This window comes from Nerophis lumbriciformis, linkage group LG08 (assembly GCF_033978685.3).
Source record: "Nerophis lumbriciformis linkage group LG08, RoL_Nlum_v2.1, whole genome shotgun sequence".
Taxonomy (NCBI): Eukaryota; Metazoa; Chordata; class Actinopteri; order Syngnathiformes; family Syngnathidae; genus Nerophis; species Nerophis lumbriciformis.
This window is the reverse complement of record NC_084555.2, coordinates 54,279,402-54,306,260: the sequence shown is the minus strand read 5'-3', so window position 1 is coordinate 54,306,260 and position 26,859 is coordinate 54,279,402. Positions and strand designations below refer to the sequence as shown.

At 40.1% G+C, this 26,859-nt stretch overlaps 1 protein-coding gene across 4 annotated transcripts in view; it reads right to left on the bottom strand.

Moving 5' to 3' along the window:
• sptb (spectrin, beta, erythrocytic) overlaps positions 1-26,859 on the bottom strand; it is a 230,630-nt gene that overhangs the window by 83,659 nt on the left and 120,112 nt on the right. For all 4 annotated transcript variants that reach the window (XM_061969202.2, XM_061969200.1, XM_061969201.1 and 1 more), the window contains 10 exons: positions 23,619-24,489; positions 23,419-23,556; positions 20,586-21,345; positions 18,240-18,442; positions 17,568-17,658; positions 17,351-17,497; positions 9,622-9,897; positions 4,499-4,723; positions 4,323-4,412; positions 1,726-2,016 (listed from right to left, as the gene is read on the bottom strand). In XM_061969202.2, the coding sequence (XP_061825186.1) occupies positions 1,726-2,016; positions 4,323-4,412; positions 4,499-4,723; positions 9,622-9,897; positions 17,351-17,497; positions 17,568-17,658; positions 18,240-18,442; positions 20,586-21,345; positions 23,419-23,556; positions 23,619-24,489 (3,092 nt within the window). The remainder of the gene's footprint in view (positions 1-1,725; positions 2,017-4,322; positions 4,413-4,498; positions 4,724-9,621; positions 9,898-17,350; positions 17,498-17,567; positions 17,659-18,239; positions 18,443-20,585; positions 21,346-23,418; positions 23,557-23,618; positions 24,490-26,859) is intronic.

The following is a 26,859-nucleotide window of genomic DNA, read 5'->3' as shown; positions in this document are numbered from 1 at the left end:
TTTCAGGAAAAGTACACCTCTGAAACTAATCTGCCGTTGTAGAAGTCTTCCTTTTACCAAACGTTGGGAGAAAAACAAAAACTTCTACTAATTTTAACCAGTGTTGCACAATTCAGAGTTCAACCAACTTCCAGAAAACGACATCACTAGAGAGGCTTAATGTTCAAACTACTGTTTCTTACAACTTAAGAGTTCATTCAAAGTACATCTCTGAATGTCCATTCAAAAATCAATAAATAATTCTTTTTTTACGGGCCTTTTAATGAAGAGACTGCAGTCCTGTTGATGTCCACTAGAGGGCAGCATTTAAAGGGCGTGCTGTCCTATTAATGTTCACTAGAGGGCGACATTTAAAGGCCCTGCTGTCCTATTAATGTCCACTAGAGGGCAACATTTAGAGGGCGTGCTGTCCTATTAATGTCCACTAGAGGGCGACATTTAAAGGCCCTGCTGTCCTATTAATGTCCACTAGAGGGCAACATTTAGAGGGCGTGCTGTCCTATTAATGTCCACTAGAGGGCGACATTTAAAGGCCCTGCTGTCCTATTAATGTCCACTAGAGGTTAACATTTAGAGGACGTGCTGTCCTATTAATGTCCACTAGAGGGCGACATTTAAAGGCCCTGCTGTCCTATTAATGTTCACTAGAGGGCAACATTTAAAAGGCTTGCTGTCCTATTAATGTCCACTAGAGGGCATCATATAAAGGGCCTACTGTCCTATTGTTGTCCACTAGAGGGCAGCATTTAAAGGGCCTACTGTCCTATTAATGTCCACTACAGGGCAACATTTAGAGGGCGTGCTGTCCTATTAATGTCCACTAGAGGGCGACATTTAAAGGCCCTGCTGTCCTATTAATGTCCACTAGAGGGCAACATTTAGAGGGCGTGCTGTCCTATTAATGTCCACTAGAGGGCGACATTTAAAGGCCCTGCTGTCCTATTAATGTCCACTAGAGGTTAACATTTAGAGGACGTGCTGTCCTATTAATGTCCACTAGAGGGCGACATTTAAAGGCCCTGCTGTCCTATTAATGTTCACTAGAGGGCAACATTTAAAAGGCTTGCTGTCCTATTAATGTCCACTAGAGGGCAGCATATAAAGGGCCTACTGTCCTATTGTTGTCCACTAGAGGGCAGCATTTAAAGGGCCTACTGTCCTATTGTTGTCCACTAGAGGGCAGCATTTAAAGGGCCTACTGTCTTATTGTTGTCCACTAGAGGGCAGCATTTAAAGGGACTGCTGTCCTATTGTTGTCCACTAGAGGGCAGCATATAAAGGGCCTACTGTCCTATTGTTGTCCACTAGAGGGCAGCATTTAAAGGGCCTGCTGTCCTATTGTTGTCCACTAGAGGGCAGCATTTAAAGGGCCTGCTGTCCTATTGTTGTCCACTAGAGGGCGACATTTAAAGGCCCTGCTGTCCTATTATTGTCTACTAGAGGGCAGCATTTAAAGGGATTGCTGTCCTATTGTTGTCCACTAGAAGGCAGCATTTAAAGGGCCTGCTGTCCTATTGTTGTCCACTAGAGGGCAGCATTTAAAGAGCCTACTGTCCTATTGTTGTCCACTAGAGGGTAGCATTTAAAGGGCCTCCTGTCCTATTGTTGTCCACTAGAGGGCAGCATTTAAAGGGCCTCCTGTCCTATTGTTGTCCACTAGAGGGCAGCATTTGCAGAGGGTGGCCCTCAGTGATGAATCAAGTTATAATTGACATGATGTCCTACCTTGGGTTTGTCCTCAGCGATCATGTACAGTTCTTGTTCTCCGATCCAAGCCTCGGCCTCGTCGGCGTCGTTGTAGAACTGCTGTGCCGAGCGGCCGTGGTTCAGTCTGTCCTGGCGTTTGTCCATCTCGTCCCGCAGCCTGGTCCACGCCTCCTCCAGGTCTCGCAGCCGCTCCGCGATGCGCTCGCCCTCCGGCCCGTCCTCCTCGCCGGCGGCCGACACCATCCCGCGTCCTCGCTCCAGCACGTCGTCAACGCGAGGCTGATGGCCTTCGATCTCCTTCTGCAAGGTCTGCACACCACAAAACCATCAACTTATAGTCATTTCATTAGGTACACCTGCAGCTTGGCGTCCAGAAGAGAATTATGCTGACTTGACAATAAGTTGAGCTTGTCAAATATTAAGAATATTTTGGTAACTCTTTAAAGCAGAAGTGATAGACGTGCTCTTTTTATTCTGAAACGCCATAAAATTGATAAAAACACCAACAACAACAAAATATATAATTGTACAAAAAGACATGTATTTATACAATAATTTATATGTATTTAATTTTAATATATAAAAAAATATATCATACTAATATTTGTTTTTGTTTGATATATTTTTGTAGCATGTTATATTAATATTTTGTGATTTCATGTTAATTGTTGGGACAATTAGGATAAAACCAAAAATAGTAATTATTATTTTCTTAGAAAAATAGTAAGGTTTTAAACATCCTTATTTTGTTATTTAAAAAAAAAAAAGTTTATTAGGTAAATATATAATATAATATATTATTGCTGTCCAATAAAAAATATCTGAATGTTTTTTTTATCCAAAACATGTAGATTTTTTTTTCTTTAGGCTAAAACCTAAAATACAATTGTAAATGTGTCATCATTATTACTTTCCCAGTAAAATAGTAACGTTTTAAATATATATTTTATTTCATTAGGGGAAAAATAATAATTATTTGTTGCTGTCTAATTAAAATAATATTTTTTATCCAAAATATTTTTGGATAATACCTAATTAAAATTAAAAATGTGTCATATTCTTTAAAAATAGTAAGATTTTAATCATATCTTTTTCTTTTTTTTTTAAGTATATTCAGTAAATATACTGTTGATGTCCAAATTAAAATAAGCAGATTCTTTATTTAATCCAAAACATGTAGAAAATATGTTTTCTTTTGGATAAAACCTGAAAAAAAAGTCTAAATTTGTCATTATTATTATAATTTTTCTAGTAAAATTATAAAGTTTTAAACATCTACTTTATTTATTTTTGTACGTATATTTATTTAGCAAATAGCATTTTTGCAGTTCAAATAAAAATAATCCAAACTGTTTTTTTAATCCAAAACATCAAAATTATTTTTCTTTAGGATAAAACCAAAAATACAATTCCAAATTTTTCATTATTATTTTCTTAAAATAAATAGTAATATTTTACACATCATCTTTATTTCTTTTAAAGTAAATTAAATAAAGATTTGAATTGTTGCTGTCCAATAAAAAATAATCGTATTTGTTTTATATATTTTCTTAGAAAAATAGTAAGGATTTAAACCTCTTTATTTTATTTTTAAAAGAAAAGTTTATTAGGTAAATATATTGTTGCTGTCCAATTAAAAATGATCTGAATGTTCTGTTTTTTATCCAAAACATGTAGATTTGTTGTTTACTTTAGGATAAAACTTAAGATAAAATTCTAAATTTGTTGTCATTATTCTTTTCCTAGTAAAATATTAAGGTTTTTAACATCTCCTTTATTTGATTTATTATTAAAAAGTCTATTCCATAAATATTATGTTGTTGCTGCCCAATCAAAATTAATCTGAATTTTCTTTGTATTCAAAATGTGTAGAATTGTTTTTTTCTTTAGGATAAAACCTAAAACAAAATTCTAAATTTGTCATTATTATTTTTATAGTAAAATGGCAAGGTTTTAAACACCCCCTTTATTTTATTTATTAGGAAAAAATGTATACAGGTATTTAGTAAATATTATTTTGCTGCTGTCCAATTAAATATAATTTTATTGTTGTTGTTTTTATCCAGAATACATAGAATTTTTCCCCCCCTCTGGATAAAACCTACAATAAAATTCTAAATTTGACATGACTATTTTCCTAGTAAAATCATTGTATTTATTTAAAAAATAAGTTTATAGTAGCTATTATATTGTTGCTGCCCAATCAAAATGAATCTGAATGGTTTTTTTTTCTTTACGATAAAACCTAAAACAAAATTCTAAATTTGTCATTATTATTTTTCTAGTAAAATAGAACATCTACTTTATTTTATTTATTAGAAAAAAAGTACATGTAAGTAAATGTTATACCGTTGCTGTCCAATTAAAAATAATCATAGTTTTTAACCAAAACATGTAAAAATAAATACAATTCCTTAGAATAAAACCTAAAATAAAATTGATCATAAACATTTTTCTAATAAAATAGTAATGTTTTAAACATCTCCTTTATTTTAAGTATCAAAAGAAAACCAAGACACCAGGAAAGTGCTGATTATGAAAGTTGAGCATTATTATTTTAGTCAAGTCTGACTTTGCATGGTGGTGTACCTAATGAAGTGTCCACATGAAACTACCTGGTTCCTTTTCTGCAACATCTGCACCGTCTGCAGGTCGTGGCCGTGATCTTGTGACAGCGCGAGCGGCGTTCTCTCTTCCACCCACAGCTAAGCGGCACGACGACAAAACAAAAAAACCAAAAGATCAGATTTTCTTTCGTGGTAAAAAAAAAACGACAAATCTTTGGTCTCACGAGTTCATCAGCCATGTCCCTGTGCAACTGGTGGAGCTCCTTGGCCGCCTCCAGTTTGTCTCTGCGCTGAGCTAAAGGAGCGATCAGCTGCTGGAACTCCAACTGCAGCGACTGTTGTTCCACCTCCAGCTCGGGTTGGTCCTCACGGGCGCCGCCGTGCTTTTTCACCGCTTCCTGGAGCTCCTCCAGCTCGCGTGCTCGATCTCTCACCTGGTTCTCCATCACCTGGCGATTGTACATGTTTTTAAGGGAAAATATATATATATATATATATATATATATATATATATATATATATATATATATATATATATATATATATATATATATATATATACACATACATATATATATATATATATATATATATATATATATATATATATATATACACATACATATACAGGTAAAAGCCAGTAAATTAGAATATTTTGAAAAACTTGATTTATTTCAGTAATTGCATTCAAAAGGTGTAACTTGTACATTATATTTATTCATTGCACACAGACTGATGCATTCAAATGTTTATTTCATTTAATTTTGATGATTTGAAGTGGCAACAAATGAAAATCCAAAATTCCGTGTGTCACAAAATTAGAATATTACTTAAGGCTAATACAAAAAAGGGATTTTTAGAAATGTTGGCCAACTGAAAAGTATGAAAATGAAAAATATGAGCATGTACAATACTCAATACTTGGTTGGAGCTCCTTTTGCCTCAATTACTGCGTTAATGCGGCGTGGCATGGAGTCGATGAGTTTCTGGCACTGCTCAGGTGTTATGAGAGCCCAGGTTGCTCTGATAGTGGCCTTCAACTCTTCTGCGTTTTTGGGTCTGGCATTCTGCATCTTCCTTTTCACAATACCCCACAGATTTTCTACGGGGCTAAGGTCAGGGGAGTTGGCGGGCCAATTTAGAACAGAAATACCATGGTCTGTAAACCAGGCACGGGTAGATTTTGCGCTGTGTGCAGGCGCCAAGTCCTGTTGGAACTTGAAATCTCCATCTCCATAGAGCAGGTCAGCAGCAGGAAGCATGAAGTGCTCTAAAACTTGCTGGTAGACGGCTGCGTTGACCCTGGATCTCAGGAAACAGAGTGGACCGACACCAGCAGATGACATGGCACCCCAAACCATCACTGATGGTGGAAACTTTACACTAGACTTCAGGCAACGTGGATCCTGTGCCTCTCCTGTCTTCCTCCAGACTCTGGGACCTCGATTTCCAAAGGAAATGCAAAATCTGCATGGTTGGGTGATGGTTTGGGGTGCCATGTCATCTGCTGGTGTCGGTCCACTCTGTTTCCTGAGATCCAGGGTCAACGCAGCCGTCGTTTTAGAGCACTTCATGCTTCCTGCTGCTGACCTGCTCTATGGAGATGGAGATTTCAAGCTACAACAGGACTTGGCGCCTGCACACAGCGCAAAATCTACCCGTGCCTGGTTTACGGACCATGGTATTTCTGTTCTAAATTGGCCCGCCAACTCCCCTGACCTTAGCCCCATAGAAAATCTGTGGGGTATTGTGAAAAGGAAGATACAGAATGCCAGACCCAAAAACGCAGAAGAGTTGAAGGCCACTATCAGAGCAACCTGGGCTCTCATAACACCTGAGCAGTGCCAGAAACTCATCGACTCCATGCCACGCCGCATTAACGCAGTAATTGAGGCAAAAGGAGCTCCAACCAAGTATTGAGTATTGTACATGCTCATATTTTTCATTTTCATACTTTTCAGTTGGCCAACATTTCTAAAAATCCCTTTTTTGTATTAGCCTTAAGTAATATTCTAATTTTGTGACACACGGAATTTTGGATTTTCATTTGTTGCCACTTCAAATCATCAAAATTAAATGAAATAAACATTTGAATGCATCAGTCTGTGTGCAATGAATAAATATAATGTACAAGTTACACCTTTTGAATGCAATTACTGAAATAAATCAAGTTTTTCAAAATATTCTAATTTACTGGCTTTTACCTGTATATATATGTATGTGTGGGAAAAAAATCACAAGACTACTTCATCTCTACAGGCCTGTTTCATGAGGGGTTCCCTCAATCATCAGGAGATTTTAATGGAAGCATTCACATACCATGGTTTATATAGGGCACAGAGTGGGTAGGTACAGGCTGGCGTAGGGGCGTGGTGATTGGCTCATGTGTTACCTAGGAGGTGTTTCCGTCTGTGGCGGCATGCTGATACAATTTCGCTGCACTTGTTGAGGGATGACAGGTCTGGACGGTATATAATAAACAGTTTCTCTTTCAAGCATTTATTACCACTATTGTAAGGTGTGCTGGATGCAAGAATTTGCCATGTTATTGAATATTCAACATTATTGTCTTTGAGGTCCCAAATGTGTTTGCTGAGTTCTGTGGTATTCCGCAGGTTTTGGTTCCTGAAAGAAGCCTTGTGATTGTTCCATCTGGTTTTAAACTCTCCCTCGGTTAATCCTACATATGTGTCGGATGTGTTAATGTCCTTGCGTGTTACCTTAGATTGGTAAACAACTGATGTTTGTAAGCACCCCCCGTTGAGAGGGCAATCAGGTTTCTTGCGGCAGTTGCAGCCTTTGTTGGTTTTGGGGTCGCTCTGTCCGGGGGCCGACGGCTCATTTGCAATTGTTTTGTTGTGGTTTGAGATCATTTGTCGTATATTGTTCATGCAGCTGTAGCTCAATTTAATGTTGTTCTTGTTGAATACTTTTCTTAGGGTGTTGCCTTTGGGGAAGTGTTTGTCAATCAGACTGAGGAATTTGTGGCCAATGTTAGTTGAGACGTTTTTGCTGTATGGGGGGTTGTACCAGATGATGTTGTTTCGTTTTCTGTTCTTTTTTGGTTGGTTTCCTGGCGTGGGTTCATAGGTGAGGGTGAAATTGTAACCGCTTTCATCAAGGGCTTTTTGGTACGGGGGGGTTGCTTGGTCAAATTCAGCTTTGCTAGATGACAGCATCGATAGCCTTTTATTAATTCCGGTAGGTATTCTTTTCGTGGTGGTGGGTGGGTGGTTGCTGTCATGGTGCACGTATTGGAGTGTTGTGTTGGATTTCGTGAATGGTTGGTAGCTGTTATTTCTCAGGTTGAAAGTGACGTCGAGGAAGTTGACGGTTTGCTTGTTGGCTTCAATCGTGATCCATAGGCCGTTCTCTTTGAAAATTTGGCATATGCGCTTCTTGGTATTCTCGCTGCTCCTTGGCGAGGCGCGACACACTGCCAGTCCGTCATCACGGTAAATACGAAGGTTCAGATTGAGGCTGGCGAGCTGGGAGAGGAGGAAACTCCCAACGAGTTCACACGTTTCTGCTCCGTCAAAACTTCCCATGGTGACGTCAAATGTTGCATTGTTCTTTTTTTGCCATGGTGTACTGTTGTGGATGAGAATGGAGTTTTTTGCGTGGATGATGATGTTTCTTTCGTTGCCTGTGATTGAGTCGTAGTCTGAGGCGAAGTCTAGTGCTTGAGTCAGTAGGTCTTGCGTGATGGAAGGGTAAAATTATTCGATATCAAAGGAGATAAAGTTGTGCTGTTGTTTTTCTTGGATGTTGTTGAACCATTTGATTACTGCTGCTGTATTTCTCCATTGGTTGAGTGGTGTTTTGTTTCTCATCCACAACAGTACACCATGGCAAAAAAAGAACAATGCAACATTTGACGTCACCATGGGAAGTTTTGACGGAGCAGAAACGTGTGAACTCGTTGGGAGTTTCCTCCTCTCCCAGCTCGCCAGCCTCAATCTGAACCTTGGTATTTACCGTGATGACGGACTGGCAGTGTGTCGCGCCTCGCCAAGGAGCAGCGAGAATACCAAGAAGCGCATATGCCAAATTTTCAAAGAGAACGGCCTACGGATCACGATTGAAGCCAACAAGCAAACCGTCAACTTCCTTGACGTCACTTTCAACCTGAGAAATAACAGCTACCAACCATTCACGAAACCCAACACAACACTCCAATACGTGCACCATGACAGCAACCACCCACCCACCACCACGAAAAGAATACCTACCGGAATTAATAAAAGGCTATTGATGCTAGCAAAGCTGAATTTGACCAAGCAACCCCCCCGTACCAAAAAGCACTTGATGAAAGCGGATACAATTTCACCCTCACCTATGAACCCACGCCAGGAAACCAACCAAAAAAGAACAAAAAACGAAACAACATCATCTGGTACAACCCCCCATACAGCAAAAACGTCTCAACTAACATTGGCCACAAATTCCTCACTCTGATTGACAAACACTTCCCCAAAGGCAACACCCTAAGAAAAGTATTCAACAAGAACAACATTAAATTGAGCTACAGCTGTATGAACAATATACGACAAATTATCTCAAACCACAACAAAACAATTGCAAATGAGCCGTCGGCCCCCGGACAGAGCGACTCCAAAACCAACAAAGGCTGCAACTGCCGCAAGAAACCTGATTGGCCTCTCAACGGGGGGTGCTTACAAACATCAGTTGTTTACCAATCTAAGGTAACACGCAAGGACATTAACACATACGACACATATGTAGGATTAACCGAGGGAGAGTTTGAAACCAGATGGAACAATCACAAGGCTTCTTTCAGGAACCAAAACCTGCGGAATACCACAGAACTCAGCAAACACATTTGGGACCTCAAAGACAATAATGTTGAATATTCAATAACATGGCAAATTCTTGCATCCAGCACACCTTACAATAGTGGTAATAAAAGATGCAACCTATGCTTGAAAGAGAAACTGTTTATTATTTACCGTCCAGACCTGTCATCCCTCAACAAGCGCAGCGAAATTGTATCAGCATGCCGCCACAGACGGAAACACCTCCTAGGTAACACATGAGCCAATCACCACGCCTCTAGGCCAGCCTGTACCTACCCACTCTGTGCCCTATATAAACCATGGTATGTGAATGCTTCCATTAAAATCTCCTGATGATTGAGGGAACCCCTCATGAAACAGGCCTGTAGAGATGAAGTAGTCTTGTGATTTTTTTCCCACACATACATATATTGCGCTCTACTACGGTATCGAGCACTATTTTTTGGATAACCTTATTAAGACATATATATATATATATATATATATATATAAAATAAATACTATTTTTATGAGAGAGGGAGGAGTCCCACCTGATGTTTCTTCAGCAGGATGTTAGCGTTGGTCAGATCTTTGACGTCGGCGGCGGCGTCGTCGCCGCTGTGAAGCTGCTGCTGCAACTCGCCCAGCCACTTCCTCATGTCGGTCAGGCTCTGGTCGAAAAGCTCCGAGCGGTTGGCGTCGAAGAGCAGGCGCGCCTTCTCCTGCGTGGTGGACTCCAGCATCCGCCAGAGATCGTGGAGAGCGGCCAGACGCTCGCTCACGATGGGCTCCAACTCAGGCTTGGACGTCATCAGCTCGTGACCCTCCTACGGACAAAAACACCTTTGCGATGAGGAAACGACATTAGGTACGCTCCAGCTACTCATTGATGTTGTTCCACTCCAGGCCTGATGGTGGCAGTAATGAGCCACAAACAACGTTGGAGTCAACCAGCGGCTGGATTGCAACAGCAAATTGAATCTGCACCAAAATGTCGCCATTTCTTCCTTTGCCAGCACGCCACCGGTCATGGAAGCGCAGCAGGAAGTTCTGTTTGATGTCATCCTGTTAGCTTACTCGCAAAGCAACAAACGGCTAACACAAATACAATCAGAAACAAACTCCGTCTCATTTAAATATTCATAATGTAAAAAAAAAATTGAAGCATTATGGGATTTTTTTTAATCTGAGGTCCCACTTAGTCATGGTCTGTAAAGCAGCAGTTCCATTGGCAGCAAAACAGGCCCAGAGCATAATACTACTACCACCACCATGCTTAACGGTAGGAATGGTGTTCCTGGGATTAAAGGCCTCACCTTTTCTCCTCCAAACAGCTCCATTTTTGTTTCATCTGACCACAGAACTTTCCTCCAGAAGGTCTTATCTTTGTCCACGTGATGTCAGATGAAACAAAAATGGAGCTGTTTGATACTTAAGTTCAAACAAATACAATCAGCAAGCATTAAATGTTAGCATGCTAGCATTAGCATGATAAGAAAGAAGTTAGCGTACTCCTAAAATGGCACCAAGTGTACTTCCAAAATGACAGAAAGTATCAATAGTCATAATATTTAAGTTTAAACCAATACAATTAGTAAAAGTACAAGCATTAAATGTTAGCATTCTGGCATTAGCATGATAAGAAAGAAGTTAGCGTATTTCTAAGACGGCACCAAGTATCTAAAGCCATTCATTTTTTAGGTTTAAACAAATACAATTAGCTAAAATGCTAATATAATATGTTAACATGCTAAGAGTAGCATGCTAACATAGGAATGGATAACATAATTATAAAATGGCGGCAAGTATCAAAATCCATGGTTCTAAGGTTAAAATGAATACAATTTGCCAAAATACTATCATAAAACTTTAACATGCTAACATTAGCATGATAACATAGGAAAGGTTAGCATACTTCTAAGATGGCACCAAGTATCAAGAGCCATAAAATTAATAAAATGGTACTATAAAATGTTAGCATGCTAATGTAAGCATGATGACATAAAAATATGTTTACTTCTAAGATGGCGCCAAGTATCAAAAGCCGTGATATATAGGTACAAATGAATACAATTAGCTAAAATGATACCATTAAATGTTAGCATGCTAACGTTAGCATGATGGCGCCAGGTATCAAAAGGCGGGCTATTTAGGTACAAATGAATAACATTTTCTAAAATGCTACTATTAAATGTTAGCATGCTAATGTAAGCATGATGACATGGGAAAAGTTAGCGTACTTCTAAGATGGTGACAAGTATCAAACGCCAGAAAATGAATACAATTTGCCAAAATGGTACTATAAAATGTTAGCATGCTAACGTAAGCATGACGACATAGGAAAAGTTAGCATACTTCTAAGATGGCGTTAAGTATCAAAAGCTGTGATATTTAGGTACAAACGAATACATTTAGCTAAAATGCTACTACTAAATGTTAGCATGCTAACGTTAGCATGACGACAAAGGAAAAGTTAGCATACTTCTAAGATGGCGTTAAGTATCAAAAGCCGTGATATTTAGGTAGAAATGAATAACATTTGCTAAAATGCTACTTTTAAAATGTTAGCATGCTAACGTTAGCATGAAGGCATAGGAAAAGTTAGCGTACTTCTAAGATGGCGTTAAGTATCAAAAGCCGTGATATTTAGGTAGAAATGAATAACATTTGCTAAAATGCTACTTTTAAAATGTTAGCATGCTAACATTAGCATGAAGGCATAGGAAAAGTTAGCGTACTTCTAAGATGGCGTTAAGTATCAAAAGCCGTGATATTTAGGTAGAAATGAATAACATTTGCTAAAATGCTACTTTTAAAATGTTAGCATGCTAACGTTAGCATGATGGCATAGGAAAAGTTAGCATACTTCTAAGATGGCGTTAAGTATCAAAAGCCGTGATATTTAGGTAGAAATGAATAACATTTGCTAAAATTCTACTTTTAAAATGTTAGCATGCTAACGTAAGCATGACGACATAGGAAAAGTTAGCATACTTTAAGATGGCGTTAAAGCTGTGATATTTAAGTACAAACGAATAAATTTAGCTCAAATGCTACTATCAAATGTTAGCATGCTAACGTTAGCATGACGACATAGGAAAAGTTAGCGTACTTCTAAGATGGGGTTAAGTATCAAAAGCCGTGATATTTAGGTAGAAATGAATAACATTTGCTAAAATGCTACTTTTAAAATGTTAGCATGCTAACGTTAGCATGATGGCATAGGAAAAGTTAGCGTACTTCTAAGATGGCGCCAAGTATCAAAAGCCGTGATATTTAGGTACAAATGAATACAATTAGCTAAAATGATACTATTAAATGTTAGCATGCTAACGTTAGCATGATGGCGCCAGGTATCAAAAGGCGGGCTATTTAGGTACAAATGAATAAAATTTGCTAAAATGCTACTATTAAATGTTAGCATGCTAATGTAAGCATGATGACATGGGAAAAGTTAGCGTACTTCTAAGATGGTGCCAAGTATCAAACGCCAGAAAATGAATAAAATTTGCCAAAATGGTACTATAAAATGTTAGCATGCTAACGTAAGCATGACGACATAGGAAAAGTTAGCATACTTCTAAGATGGCGTTAAGTATCAAAAGCTGTGATATTTAGGTACAAACGAATACATTTAGCTAAAATGCTACTATCAAATGTTAGCATGCTAACGTTAGCATGACGACATAGGAAAAGTTAGCATACTTCTAAGATGGCGTTAAGTATCAAAAGCCGTGATATTTAGGTAGAAATGAATAACATTTGCTAAAACGCTACTTTTAAAATGTTAGCATGCTAACATTAGCATGAAGGCATAGGAAAAGTTAGCGTACTTCTAAGATGGCGTTAAGTATCAAAAGCCGTGATATTTAGGTAGAAATGAATAACATTTGCTAAAATGCTACTTTTAAAATGTTAGCATGCTAACGTTAGCATGACGACATAGGAAAAGTTAGCGTACTTCTAAGATGGCGTTAAGTATCAAAAGCCGTGATATTTAGGTAGAAATGAATAACATTTGCTAAAATGCTACTTTTAAAATGTTAGCATGCTAACGTAAGCATGACGACATAGGAAAAGATAGCATACTTCTAAGATGGTGTTAAGTATCAAAAGCCGTGATATTTAGGTAGAAATGAATAACATTTGCTAAAATGCTACTTTTAAAATGTTAGCATGCTAACATTAGCATGAAGGCATAGGAAAAGTTAGCGTACTTCTAAGATGGCGTTAAGTATCAAAAGCCGTGATATTTAGGTAGAAATGAATAACATTTGCTAAAATGCTACTTTTAAAATGTTAGCATGCTAACATTAGCATGACGACATAGGAAAAGTTAGCATACTTCTAAGATGGCGTTAAGTATCAAAAGCCGTGATATTTAGGTAGAAATGAATAACATTTGCTAAAATGCTACTTTTAAAATGTTAGCATGCTAACATTAGCATGACGACATAGGAAAAGTTAGCATACTTCTAAGATGGCGTTAAGTATCAAAAGCTGTGATATTTAGGTACAAACGAATACGTTTAGCTAAAATGCTACTATCAAATGTTAGCATGCCAACGTTAGCATGACGACATAGGAAAAGTTAGCATACTTCTAAGATGCCGTTAAGTATCAAAAGCCGTGATATTTAGGTAGAAATGAATAACATTTGCTAAAATGCTACTTTTAAAATGTTAGCATGCTAACATTAGCATGAAGGCATAGGAAAAGTTAGCGTACTTCTAAGATGGCGTTAAGTATCAAAAGCCGTGATATTTAAGTAGAAATGAATAACATTTGCTAAAATGCTACTTTTAAAATGTTAGCATGCTAATGTAAACATGATGACATGGGAAAAGTTAGCGTACTTCTAAGATGGTGCCAAGTATCAAACGCCAGAAAATGAATAAAATTTGCCAAAATGGTACTATAAAATGTTAGCATGCTAACGTAAGCATGACGACATAGGAAAAGTTAGCATACTTCTAAGATGGCGTTAAGTATCAAAAGCTGTGATATTTAGGTACAAACGAATACATTTAGCTAAAATGCTACTATCAAATGTTAGCATGCTAACATTAGCATGACGACATAGGAAAAGTTAGCATACTTCTAAGATGGCGTTAAGTATCAAAAGCCGTGATATTTAGGTAGAAATGAATAACATTTGCTAAAACGCTACTTTTAAAATGTTAGCATGCTAACATTAGCATGAAGGCATAGGAAAAGTTAGCGTACTTCTAAGATGGCGTTAAGTATCAAAAGCCGTGATATTTAGGTAGAAATGAATAACATTTGCTAAAATGCTACTTTTAAAATGTTAGCATGCTAACGTAAGCATGACGACATAGGAAAAGTTAGCATACTTTAAGATGGCGTTAAGTATCAAAAGCCGTGATATTTAGGTACAAACGAATAAATTTAGCTAAAATGCTACTATCAAATGTTAGCATGCTAACGTTAGCATGACGACATAGGAAAAGTTAGCATACTTCTAAGATGGCGTTAAGTATCAAAAGCCGTGATATTTAGGTAGAAATGAATAACATTTGCTAAAATGCTACTTTTAAAATGTTAGCATGCTAACGTTAGCATGATGGCATAGGAAAAGTTAGCGTACTTCTAAGATGGCGTTAAGTATATCAAAAGCCGTGATATTTAGGTAGAAATGAATAACATTTGCTAAAATGCTATTTTTAAAATGTTAGCATGCTAACATTAGCATGAAGGCATAGGAAAAGTTAGCGTACTTCTAAGATGGCGTTAAGTATCAAAAGCCGTGATATTTAGGTAGAAATGAATAACATTTGCTAAAATGCTACTTTTAAAATGTTAGCATGCTAACGTAAGCATGACGACATAGGAAAAGTTAGCATACTTTAAGATGGCGTTAAAGCTGTGATATTTAAGTACAAACGAATAAATTTAGCTCAAATGCTACTATCAAATGTTAGCATGCTAACGTTAGCATGACGACATAGGAAAAGTTAGCATACTTCTAAGATGGGGTTAAGTATCAAAAGCCGTGATATTTAGGTAGAAATGAATAACATTTGCTAAAATGCTACTTTTAAAATGTTAGCATGCTAACGTTAGCATGATGGCATAGGAAAAGTTAGCGTACTTCTAAGATGGCGTTAAGTATCAAAAGCCGTGATATTTAGGTAGAAATGAATAACATTTGCTAAAATGCTACTTTTAAAATGTTAGCATGCTAACGTAAGCATGACGACATAGGAAAAGTTAGCATACTTTTAAGATGGCGTTAAGTATCAAAAACCATAAAATTAATAAAATGGTACTATAAAATGTTAGCATGCTAATGTAAGCATGATGACATAAAAATATGTTAGAGTACTTCTAAGATGGCGCCAAGTATCAAAAGCCGTGATATATAGGTACAAATGAATACAATTAGCTAAAATGATACTATTAAATGTTAGCATGCTAACGTTAGCATGATGGCGCCAGGTATCAAAAGGCGTGCTATTTAGGTACAAATGAATAACATTTGCTAAAATGCTACTATTAAATGTTAGCATGCTAACGTAAGCATGATGACATGGGAAAAGTTAGCGTACTTCTAAGATGGTGCCAAGTATCAAATGCCAGAAAATGAATACAATTTGCCAAAATGGTACTATAAAATGTTAGCATGCTAACGTAAGCATGACGACATAGGAAAAGTTAGCATACTTCTAAGATGGCGTTAAGTATCAAAAGCTGTGATATTTAGGTACAAACGAATAAATTTAGCTAAAATGCTACTATCAAATGTTAGCATGCTAACGTTAGCATGACGACATAGGAAAAGTTAGCATACTTCTAAGATGGCGTTAAGTATCAAAAGCCGTGATATTTAGGTAGAAATGAATAACATTTGCTAAAATGCTACTTTTAAAATGTTAGCATGCTAACGTTAGCATGATGGCATAGGAAAAGTTAGCGTACTTCTAAGATGGCGTTAAGTATCAAAAGCCGTGATATTTAGGTAGAAATGAATAACATTTGCTAAAATGCTACTTTTAAAATGTTAGCATGCTAACGTAAGCATGACGACATAGGAAAAGTTAGCATACTTCTAAGATGGCGTTAAGTATCAAAAGCCGTGATATTTAGGTAGAAATGAATAACATTTGCTAAAATGCTACTTTTAAAATGTTAGCATGCTAACGTAAGCATGACGACATAGGAAAAGTTAGCATACTTGAAGATGGCGTTAAGTATCAAAAGCTGTGATAATTAGGTAGAAACGAATAAATTTAGCTAAAATGCTACTATCAAATGTTAGCATGCTAACGTTAGCATGACGACATAGGAAAAGTTAGCATACTTCTAAGATGGCGTTAAGTATCAAAAGCCGTGATATTTAGGTAGAAATGAATAACATTTGCTAAAATGCTACTTTTAAAATGTTAGCATGCTAACGTTAGCATGACGACATAGGAAAAGTTAGCATACTTCTAAGATGGTGTTAAGTATCAAAAGCCGTGATATTGAGGTAGAAATGAATAACATTTGCTAAAATGCTACTTTTAAAATGTTAGCATGCTAACATTAGCATGAAGGCATAGGAAAAGTTAGCGTACTTCTAAGATGGCGTTAAGTATCAAAAGCCGTGATATTTAGGTAGAAATGAATAACATTTGCTAAAATGCTACTTTTAAAATGTTAGCATGCTAACGTAAGCATGACGACAGGCCCTGCGATGAGGTGGCGACTTGTCCAGGGTGTACACCGCCTTCCGCCCGATTGTAGCTGAGATAGGCTCCAGCGCCCCCCGCGACCCCAAAAGGGAATAAGCGGTAGAAAATGGATGGATGGGATGGATGAATAACATTTGCTAAAATGCTACTTTTAAAATGTTAGCATGCTAACGTAAGCATGACGACATAGGAAAAGTTAGCATACTTTAAGATGGCGTTAAGTATCAAAAGCTGTGATATTTAGGTACAAACGAATAAATTTAGCTAAAATGCTACTACTAAATGTTAGCATGCTAACGTTAGCATGACGACATAGGAAAAGTTAGCATACTTCTAAGATGGCGTTAAGTATCAAAAGCCGTGATATTTAGGTAGAAATGAATAACATTTGCTAAAATGCTACTTTTAAAATGCTAGCATGCTAACGTTAGCATGACGGCATAGGAAAAGTTAGCGTACTTCTAAGATGGCGGCAAATATCTGTGTGACTTGCTCAAGGACACAACGGCAGTGACCTGTCATAAATGTGTATTAGAGAGTGTTAATATGAGTGAGCCCGAAAGGGACAAGCGGTATGAAATGTGACCTGGTCCAGGTTGGTCAGCCAGTCCTTGTTGGAGGCCAGCTCGGCCATGAAGGCCTGATGTTTCAGCCACTTGCTGTGCAGGTTCCTGGCCTCCTCGTACGACGTGTCCCGGGCCGTCAGCATCTTCTCGTTGATCCACAAGGTCAGCTGGAAGGTCAAAAGGTTGGCAGGTTGAGGAAGTGAGGAGGAGAGGTCGGGGGAATACCCGCCCACTCACGTCTTGCGTGTTCTGCAGGAAGTGCTGCAGGTGGCGGTTGTCTCGCAGCTTCTCCGACACTTCCTGCGCCCGCGCCGCGTTCTTCTTCTGTCTGGAGAAGAAAACATCTTTAAAAAAAACGCTGAACGGGCAAAAAAAGGACGGCCGTTAGGAGTGCGCGATATCACTTTAAGATCGATACCCATTAGTGTTGCTGACCAGGTGCATTCTGGGAGTTAATGGCAATGAGCATCCTGTTTGTGAGGATGTCAAGATGTGGGCTAGACAAATAATGCCATGATAACATGGGGGACGTCCTGGCTGCTCAGTACAAAATGGCCTGCTAAAATGAAGCAGTGAAGTTGTCACGTGTCAATTGGTCAATAAAAAGAGAATACAACGATTTGTAAATCCTTTTCGCATTTTCCGCACTATAAGGCGCACCTTCAATGAATGGCCTATTTTGAAACTTTGTTCATATATAAGGCGCACCGCATTATAAGGAGCATAGAATAGACGCTACAGTAGAGGCTGGGGTTACGTTATGCATCCCGTAGTTGTGGCTCAATATTGGTCCATATATAAGGCGCACCGGATTATAAGGCGCACCGTCAGCTTTTGAGGAAATTGGAGGTTTTTAGGTGCGCCTTATAGTGCGGAAAATACGGTAATAATGATGATTGACATTCTTACCTGTCATTAATGGCATCCATCTTGTCCTCCACTTTCCCAGAGTACAAATTGTTGTGGTCCAGCAGTCGGCTTCCTGCCTGCAGGACGGCCAGGATCTTGTCCTGGTTGGCGTCCATGGTGCTCATGAAGTCCTCCTGCTTCTTCAGGGCCTGCTCGGCCCCGGCCAGCGTGTCAGGCGTGTCCACGTGGGCCAGCGTGTACTCCTGTCAATAAATGCAATTAGAAATAACATTTACTTACTTGCTGTGGACGTTCACAAGAAGTGAACAAAGTAAAACTTGCATTCTTGGACCTTTACCAGCAAATGGGTGTACAAACTACAAACAATGGAGACTGGGCTTTCTGCTCCGCCGCTCCCAGTCTGTGGAACGCTCTCCCTTACCACCTGAGGGCACCACAGACTGTGGATGCTTTTAAAAAAGGCTTAAAAACCCTTCTTTTTAAAAAAGCAATTTTTTTTAGATGTATGCATACTAGTTTTAGCTATTTGGCTGTTCTAGTTTTTAATTTTATTTATTTTTTATATCTTTTTATTTGTATTTTTTTTAATACACTGTAGCACTTTGAGGTTGTTTACTCAATGTAAAGTGCTTTTTACAAATAAAATCTATTATTATTATTAAAGTTAAGCTCACGTTAGGGATGTCCCGATCCGATATTTGGATCGGATTGGCCGCCGATATTTGCCAAAAATGCGTATTGGCAAGGCATGGGAAAATGCCGATCCAGATCCAGTTTAAAAAAAAAACTCCGGTCCATGTTTTCCAACGCACTGATTTAAATAATACATTCCACTTTTCTGCTGCGCCCCAATTTCCGTTCCGCATTTTCCAGCACACCTTCAACACATCCACAGGTCTGTGAATTAGTTGCTTTTAGCTGCTGGCATTACACGACAGGCTCTTCTCACTCTTTCCTGTGTCTCCCTCTCACAGACAGCAAGTGCACCTTCTTACACACGTCACATACTGTCACGTCATACGTCACATACTGTCACGTCATACGTCACATACTGTCACGTCATACGTCACATACGTATACGCCCTCCCCGAGCAGAGAGGTAGCAGCATGGCTAACGTTAGCTGTGATGCTAGCGCAGCCGTGTGACCAACGTTTCCTCTAAGGTGCTCGCCTGTGCAATTGCGCACTGCTCAAGCGTCCTCTGCGCACGGCAAATCTATGCCACGCACAAAATCAAATAAAAAAATAAGCGCATAACAATTTTCGACACACGGACATGACAGAGAAAACAGTTTTTGTCATCATTGTTCAAATATTGTGATGTCTGTCGAGACGCTTATCTCCATACGGTGCCACACGTCCACACCATTAAAATGCCGAGGCAAACATTTCCACATCAACACCGTATGAAAAAATTAGTGATTTTTTTAGTTGTGATTTCCTTCTCTGCATGAAAGTTTAAAAGTAGCATATATTAATGCAGTATGAAGAAGAATGTTTTAATGTAGACATGCAAGCCTTGAAAGAAAATGTTGAAAATCAAGACTACATTTCCTGCAAATGGGTGCATTTCTACCCTATATTTTAACTTTAGATTTATTCTCATATCAAACTCTTTTGGCTGTCTTTTTGACACTTACATCCGGCGCCCTGGATTATAAATAATGTAAATAATTCAATGTGATTATCTTGTGTGATGACTGTATTATGATGATAGTATATATCTGATAGTATATATCTGTATCATCAATCAATTTAAGTGGACCCCGACTTAAACAAGTGTAAAAACTTATTGGGGTGTTACCATTTAGTGGTCAATTGTACGGAATATGTACTTCACTGTGCAACCTACTAATAAAAGTCTCAATCAATCAATCAAAACACATAGAATCATCATACTGCTGTGATTATATGCATCAAGTGTTCATTCAAGGCTAAGGCAAAATATCCAGATATATATTGTGTATCGCAATATGGCCTTAAAATATCGCAATATTAATAAAAGGCCATATCGCCCAGCCCTAGTTCAATGATGCCATTTCTGTTTGTCATGTATAATTTTGTCTATTTTGTGTTTATCCTTGAATAAACAGGTCAGTTTCTTGTTACCAACCATTGTGTATTATTCAAACTCCCCTAATTCAGCTGGCTAGTTGTTATCAAGAGTACTAAAACCCTTTTCAACATGATTCTGACAACTAAGTAGGCTAAATAACTTTAAACTTTAATACATGCTCGGATAGGCCAGTATCGGTCAGTATCGGTATCGGATCGGAAGTGCAAAAACAATATCGGTATCGGATCAGAAGTGCAAAAACCTGGATCGGGACATCCCTAGCTCACGTGAGCATCAAGTGGACGAAAACGTTGTACTTTTTCTCGTACCTGGTTGTTGAGGACGGCCTCCACTGCCTTTGCGTCCCTCAGGAACTGCTGGAAGCCAAGTCCCTGGTCCAGGAAGTTCTTGCGGCTGTCCCACATCTTCTGGAGCTCGTCCCACCCTCGGTCCACGCTGCCCAGCATCTGCTCCAGCTGCTGATACTGCGGGTCGTCCTCCTGGCCACGTGTGACCCGAGCGCCGGCGTCCCTTACGCGGTGGTAGTCCTCCTCGTGGTTGTCGATGTCCTCCCGCACGGCGTCGTGAAGACTCAGCTGCTCCTCGGCCTCCGGCAGCGAGGCGGGCGTCTCCTCCGACGCCACCGCCTTCTGGGTCCTGAAAAGCCAAGACTGGAAGTCGTCCAGGTCTTGGAGGAAGGTCTGCAACTTGCTGACCTCGCCCAGAGAGTCCTCTCGGTCCTTCAGGGTCTTCTTGAGCGCGTCCCAGGCCGCGTCCAGCTGGGCTCTGCGGGCCAAGATTTCCTCCGCGTTCTCCGGGTGGTCCTCGGCCAGCCGGTCGGCGTCGTCCCTCAGGAGGCGGAGCTTGGAGTCGATGGCGGCCAGGTCTCGCTCCATGCCGTACAGCTTCCTCTGGATGGTCATGACGGCGGCCAGGTCGTTACCCAAGTCCTGCGTGGACTCGATGACGCGCGTCTTGTCTCGGATCCACGCTTCTGTCTCGTCACATTCCAGCCCGTAATTGTGAAGACTTCCTGCTGAGTCCACCTTCTTCTTCTTGTCCTCCACCATCGCCTTGAAGGCCTCCCACCTGAGAGGACATCATTTTTAGTTCAATAAAAGGTTGTTATATTGTTACACGTTCTTGTTCCTGCTTCGTCTACAAATGAAGTTTTGATAAGTCCAAAGTGCGACCAGTAGCTAATGTTTTAACAGCTGTCAGGTTCAAACCCCGATCACATCTATTAGACAAGACAAGAAGCAAAGGAATCAGACAGAGACAGGATTCAATTTAGCTCATGAGGAGAAACATGTGGGCTGCACCCTCGTACAGTCTCCCACCACGCTCTGAACGCACTCCTCCTTTATTTGGGCATTTTCTGATTACATTACATTACATTACGCAGCCGCTCCTAAGGGGAGGGGGGTCATAAACAGCTGCCGCACTCACTATTAACTAGATCCACTATGGACTGGACTCTCACACTATTATGTTAGATCCACTATGGACTGGACTCTCACTATTATGTTAGATCCACTATGGACTTCTCACTATTATGTTAGATCCACTATGGACTGGACTCTCACACTATTATGTTAGATCTACTATGGACTGGATATGTTAGATCCACTATGGACTGGACTGGACTCTCACAATTATGCTAGATCCACTATGGACTGGACTCTCACACTATTATGTTAGATCCACTATGGACTGGACTCTCATACTATTATGTTAGATCCACGATGGACTGGACTCTCACACTATTATGTTAGATCCACTATGGACTGGACTCTCATACTATTATGTTAGATCCACTATGGACTGGACTCTCACACTATTATGTTAGATCCACTATGGACTGAACTCTCACACTATTATGTTAGATCCACTATGGACTGGACTCTCACACTATTATGTTAGATCCACTATGGACTGGACTCTCACACTATTATGTTAGATCCACTATGGACTGGACTCTCACACTATTATGTTAGATCCACTATGGACTGGACTCTCTCACTATTATATTAGATCCACTATGGACTGGACTCTCACTATTATGTTAGATCCACTATGGACTTCTCACTATTATGTTAGATCCACTATGGACTGGACTCTCACACTATTATGTTAGATCTACTATGGACTGGATATGTTAGATCCACTATGGACTGGACTGGACTCTCACAATTATGTTAGATCCACTATGGACTGGACTCTCACACTATTATGTTAGATCCACTATGGACTGGACTCTCACACTATTATGTTAGATCCACTATAGACTGGACTCTCATTATTATGTTAGATCCACTATGGACTGGACTCTCTCACTATTATGTTAGATCCACTATGGACTGGACTCTCACTATTATGTTAGATCCACTATGGACTGGACTCTCTCACTATTATGCTAGATCCACTATGGACTGGACTCTCACTATTATGTTAGATCCACTATGGACTGGACTCTCTCACTATTATGTTAGATCCACTATGGACTGGACTCTCACTATTATGTTAGATCCACGATGGACTGGACTCTCACACTATTATGTTAGATCCACTATGGACTGGACTCTCACTATTATGTTAGATCCACTATGGACTGGACTCTCACACTATTATGTTAGATCCACTATGGACTGGACTCTCACTATTATGCTAGATCCACTATGGACTGGACTCTCACTATTATGTTAGATCCACTATGGACTGGACTCTCTCACTATTATGTTAGATCCACTATGGACTGGACTCTCACACTATTATGTTAGATCCACTATGGACATTAGCATGCTAGCTTTTTAAATTCATTTAACAGGTATACACTTAAGGGTCATATATTTTAGAATTTCACTAATACCAACTTTAAGTATGCTATTGTTAGCAGGTTAGCATAGTATTGTTAGCATGCTAGATTTTTTAGCTAATTTTGCACATACTTGTTACTTGGCCGGAGTGCTAACTGTTAGCATTTCAATTTGGCTTTGGCTCTTAAGCGTTCACACATTTCTTTTACAAGAATTGCTTTTTCTAGTTCTTAACAAAAAAATCAAAGTATATTTTACTGGTTTTGAAGGTGAAAACTACCAAAATGGCAGTGGAAAAAGTTTAACTTGAGGACGTTGTTACGACTTGATGATTACTGCCAGTCACCTCTGGTTGAGTCGGCTCTGACATTCTCTGACGTCCTTGGTCCGAGGGTGTCTGCTGTCCTCCAGCTGCTTCACCGCCTTGTTGACGTCGTCCACCCTGGACTCAACGTTGCACATTTCCTGCGCCAGAATGCTCAACCTGGGGGACAATAAAAGTGTTGACTAAAAAGTGGGCGGCGTCACCACGAGACCAAGGATTACCTGTTTTGGACGACTTCCAGGTCTTCCAGCTTGTCCGGCACCTCCAAGTCCACCAACCACGTCTCCTTCTGGCCCATCCAGAGCTCGCAGGCGTCGGACTCGCTGAAGATGGTGTAGAGCGCCGTGGCGTCCTCCAGCTTCTTCTGCCGGAGGTCGGCCAGAGACATGAGCTCCATGAAGAGGTCCTTGATGTCCTGCAGCCGTCGCTGGATGTCCGGGGTGTTCAGGAGCTCCTCTGGTAAAGCGTTGGCCTGTTTGGAGAGAGCGTCGATGGTGGCTCCGTTCTTCATGGCTTGGTTCCTCAGGTCGTGGTGGCGCTTGAGGAGGCGCTGGGTGGTGTACTCGTCGTCGCCCACATCCTCGCTGCTCATCTGCCTCTTGGCGTCCAGCAGCCAGGCCTTCAGTTCGTCGGCGTCTCCTTGAAACTGGAAGAACTTCCGGGTGTCCTGGAGGTTCTGCTTCCGGAAGGCCGCCAGCTCCTCCAGCTGCTGCCACTGCCTCTCCACGCTGGCCGTGCGTTCTTGGATTTTGGGCGTGCCGAAGTGCTTGTCTTCCGTCATCTCCCTGCCGTCGGCCAGCACCCGCTGCAGGTTAGAGCGCCGCGCTCCCAGCTCGTCCTCGAAGGCGCCGTGCTTGCTCTGGAGGGCCAGCACGCTGCTCAGGTCCTTGCCGTAGTCCAGGGAAAAGAAGATGTGCTCCTTCTCCTTGATCCAGCTCTCCAGCTCCGCCGACTCCCACAGGAAGTTCCAGAAGCGGCGGGACTGCTCCAGCTGGGCTCGGCGCTGAGCCGCCAGGGAACGCAACTCCTGGTAGCAGAGCTCCAAGTGAGCCACCCGGTCCTTGATCACCTGAGGGTCGCACGGCTTGTAACCTGCCACAGACGGACAAGAACTTGACTGCGGCCAGCATATATCAGATATTAGTAGGAGTGTAACGGTACGTGTATTTGTAGTGAACCGTTTCGGTACGGGGGTTCCGGTTCGGAGGTGTACCGAACCAGTTTCCACATGGACATATTACCGTATTTTTCGGGCTATAAGTGGCAGTTTTTCTCATAGTTTGGCCGGGGTGCGACTTATACTCAGGAGCGACTTATGTGTGGAATTATTAACACATTATAATATAATTGATCTCATTCACGTAAGAGACTAGACGTATAAGATTTCATGGGTCGGAGAGACATGAAACACCTCTATGTAGGTCTCACTTAGACCTACATTTCATAAATTGACAACCCCCAGCAAAAATCTACAGGAAGTTTGCTATTCCCCCTTCAAAACAACATTTTTGTAAAAACCGGTCACCTTCCTTCAAAAACTATCTCCTGTGAGCGCGTTTGTCGTTTCGGCTTCAAACTATCACAGGAGAGAGATTGAACCCTTGTGTATACAATAACAGAACAGCGTTTTTCTAACTGCTCCGGTTTTGATTTTATGAGCCTTCAAAGAACCGCTGCGCTGCTGTTTTTTTAAGATGGCTGCTTAAAAGCAGGAAGCACCAGCGTGCCCACACAATGCAGACAAGGTAGGTACACTAGACAAAAGTATTGGGACACTTATAACTACCACCGGACAAAAGTATTGGGACACTTAGGACTAGCACCTGCCAAATACGTGGGCCCGACCAATGCTGCTTGCAGTTTTAATTTTAAATTGCCTTTCAAATGTCTATTCTTGCTGTTGGCTTTTATCAAATACATTTCCCCCAAAAATGCGACTTATACTCCAGTGCGACTTGTTTTTTTCCTTCTTTATTATGCATTTTCGGCCAGTGGGACTTATACTCTGGAGCGACTTATACTCCGAAAAATACGGTTTCACTACGTAAAAGCGCTTTGAGTCACTCGAGAAAAGCTCTATATAAATATAATTCACTTCACTTCACGGTTAATATTCAGGTCATGGAATGTACATGGAGTACCGTATTTTTCGGACTATAAGTCGCCGTTTTTTTCATAGTTTGGCCGGGGGTGCGACTTATACTCAGGAGCGACTTATGTGTGAAATGATGAACACATTAGCGTAAAATATCAAATAATATTATTGATCTCATTCACGTAAGAGACTAGACGTATAAGATTTCATGGGTCGGAGAGACATGAAACAAACACCTCTATGTAGGTCTCACTTAGACCTACATTTCATAAATTGACAACCCCCAGCAAAAATCTAGAGGAAGTTTGCTATTCCCCCTTCAAAACAACATTTTTGTAAAAACCGGTCACCTTCCTTCAAAAACTATCTCCTGTGAGCGCGTTTGTCGTTTCGGCTTCAAACTATCACAGGAGAGAGATTGAACCCTTGTGTATACAATAACAGAACAGCGTTTTTCTAACTGCTCCGGTTTTGATTTTATGACCCTTCAAAGAACCGCTGCGCTGCTATTTTTTTAAGATGGCTGCTTAAAAGCAGGAAACACCAGCGTGCCCACACAATGCAGACAAGGTAGGTACACTAGACAAAAGTATTGGGACACTTATAACTACCACCGGACAAAAGTATTGGGACACTTAGGACTAGCACCTGCCAAATACGTGGGCCCGACCAATGCTGCTTGCAGTTTTAATTTTAAATTGCCTTTCAAATGTTTATTCTTCCTGTTGGCTTTTATCAAATACATTTCCCCAAAAAATGGGACTTATACTCCAGTGCGACTTATATATGTTTCGGCTGGTGCGACTTATACTCTGGAGCGACTTATACTCGGAGAAATACGGTTTCACTACGTAAAAGCGCTTTGAGTCACTCGAGAAAAGCTCTATATAAAAATAATTCACTTCACGTCACTACTTGGTTAATATTCAGGTCATGGAATGTACATGGAGTACCGTATTTTTCGGACAATAAGTCGCAGTTTTTTTTCATAGTTTGGCCGGGGGTGCGACTTATACTCAGGAGCGACTTATGTGTGAAATGATTAACACATTACAGTAAAATATCAAATAATATTATTCATCTCATTCACGTAAGAGACTAGACCAGTGATCCTCAACAGGCGGACCGCGGTCCATGTCCGGACCCAGCGACGTGTCCGTCCGGACCCAGCACGAATCATAGTAAAAAAAAAAAAATTAAAAAAAATAAATGTTTTTTTTATTATTATAATTATAATTATTATAAAAAAATATAATAATTGTATTTATCTGGGAGTTATCGCTAGCGCAAGTCAACGTTCTTTGTTGTTTTTAGTCAAATATCTCCACGTTTCGTTTACACTTCTCGTGTCTCACTCACTCCGTCTC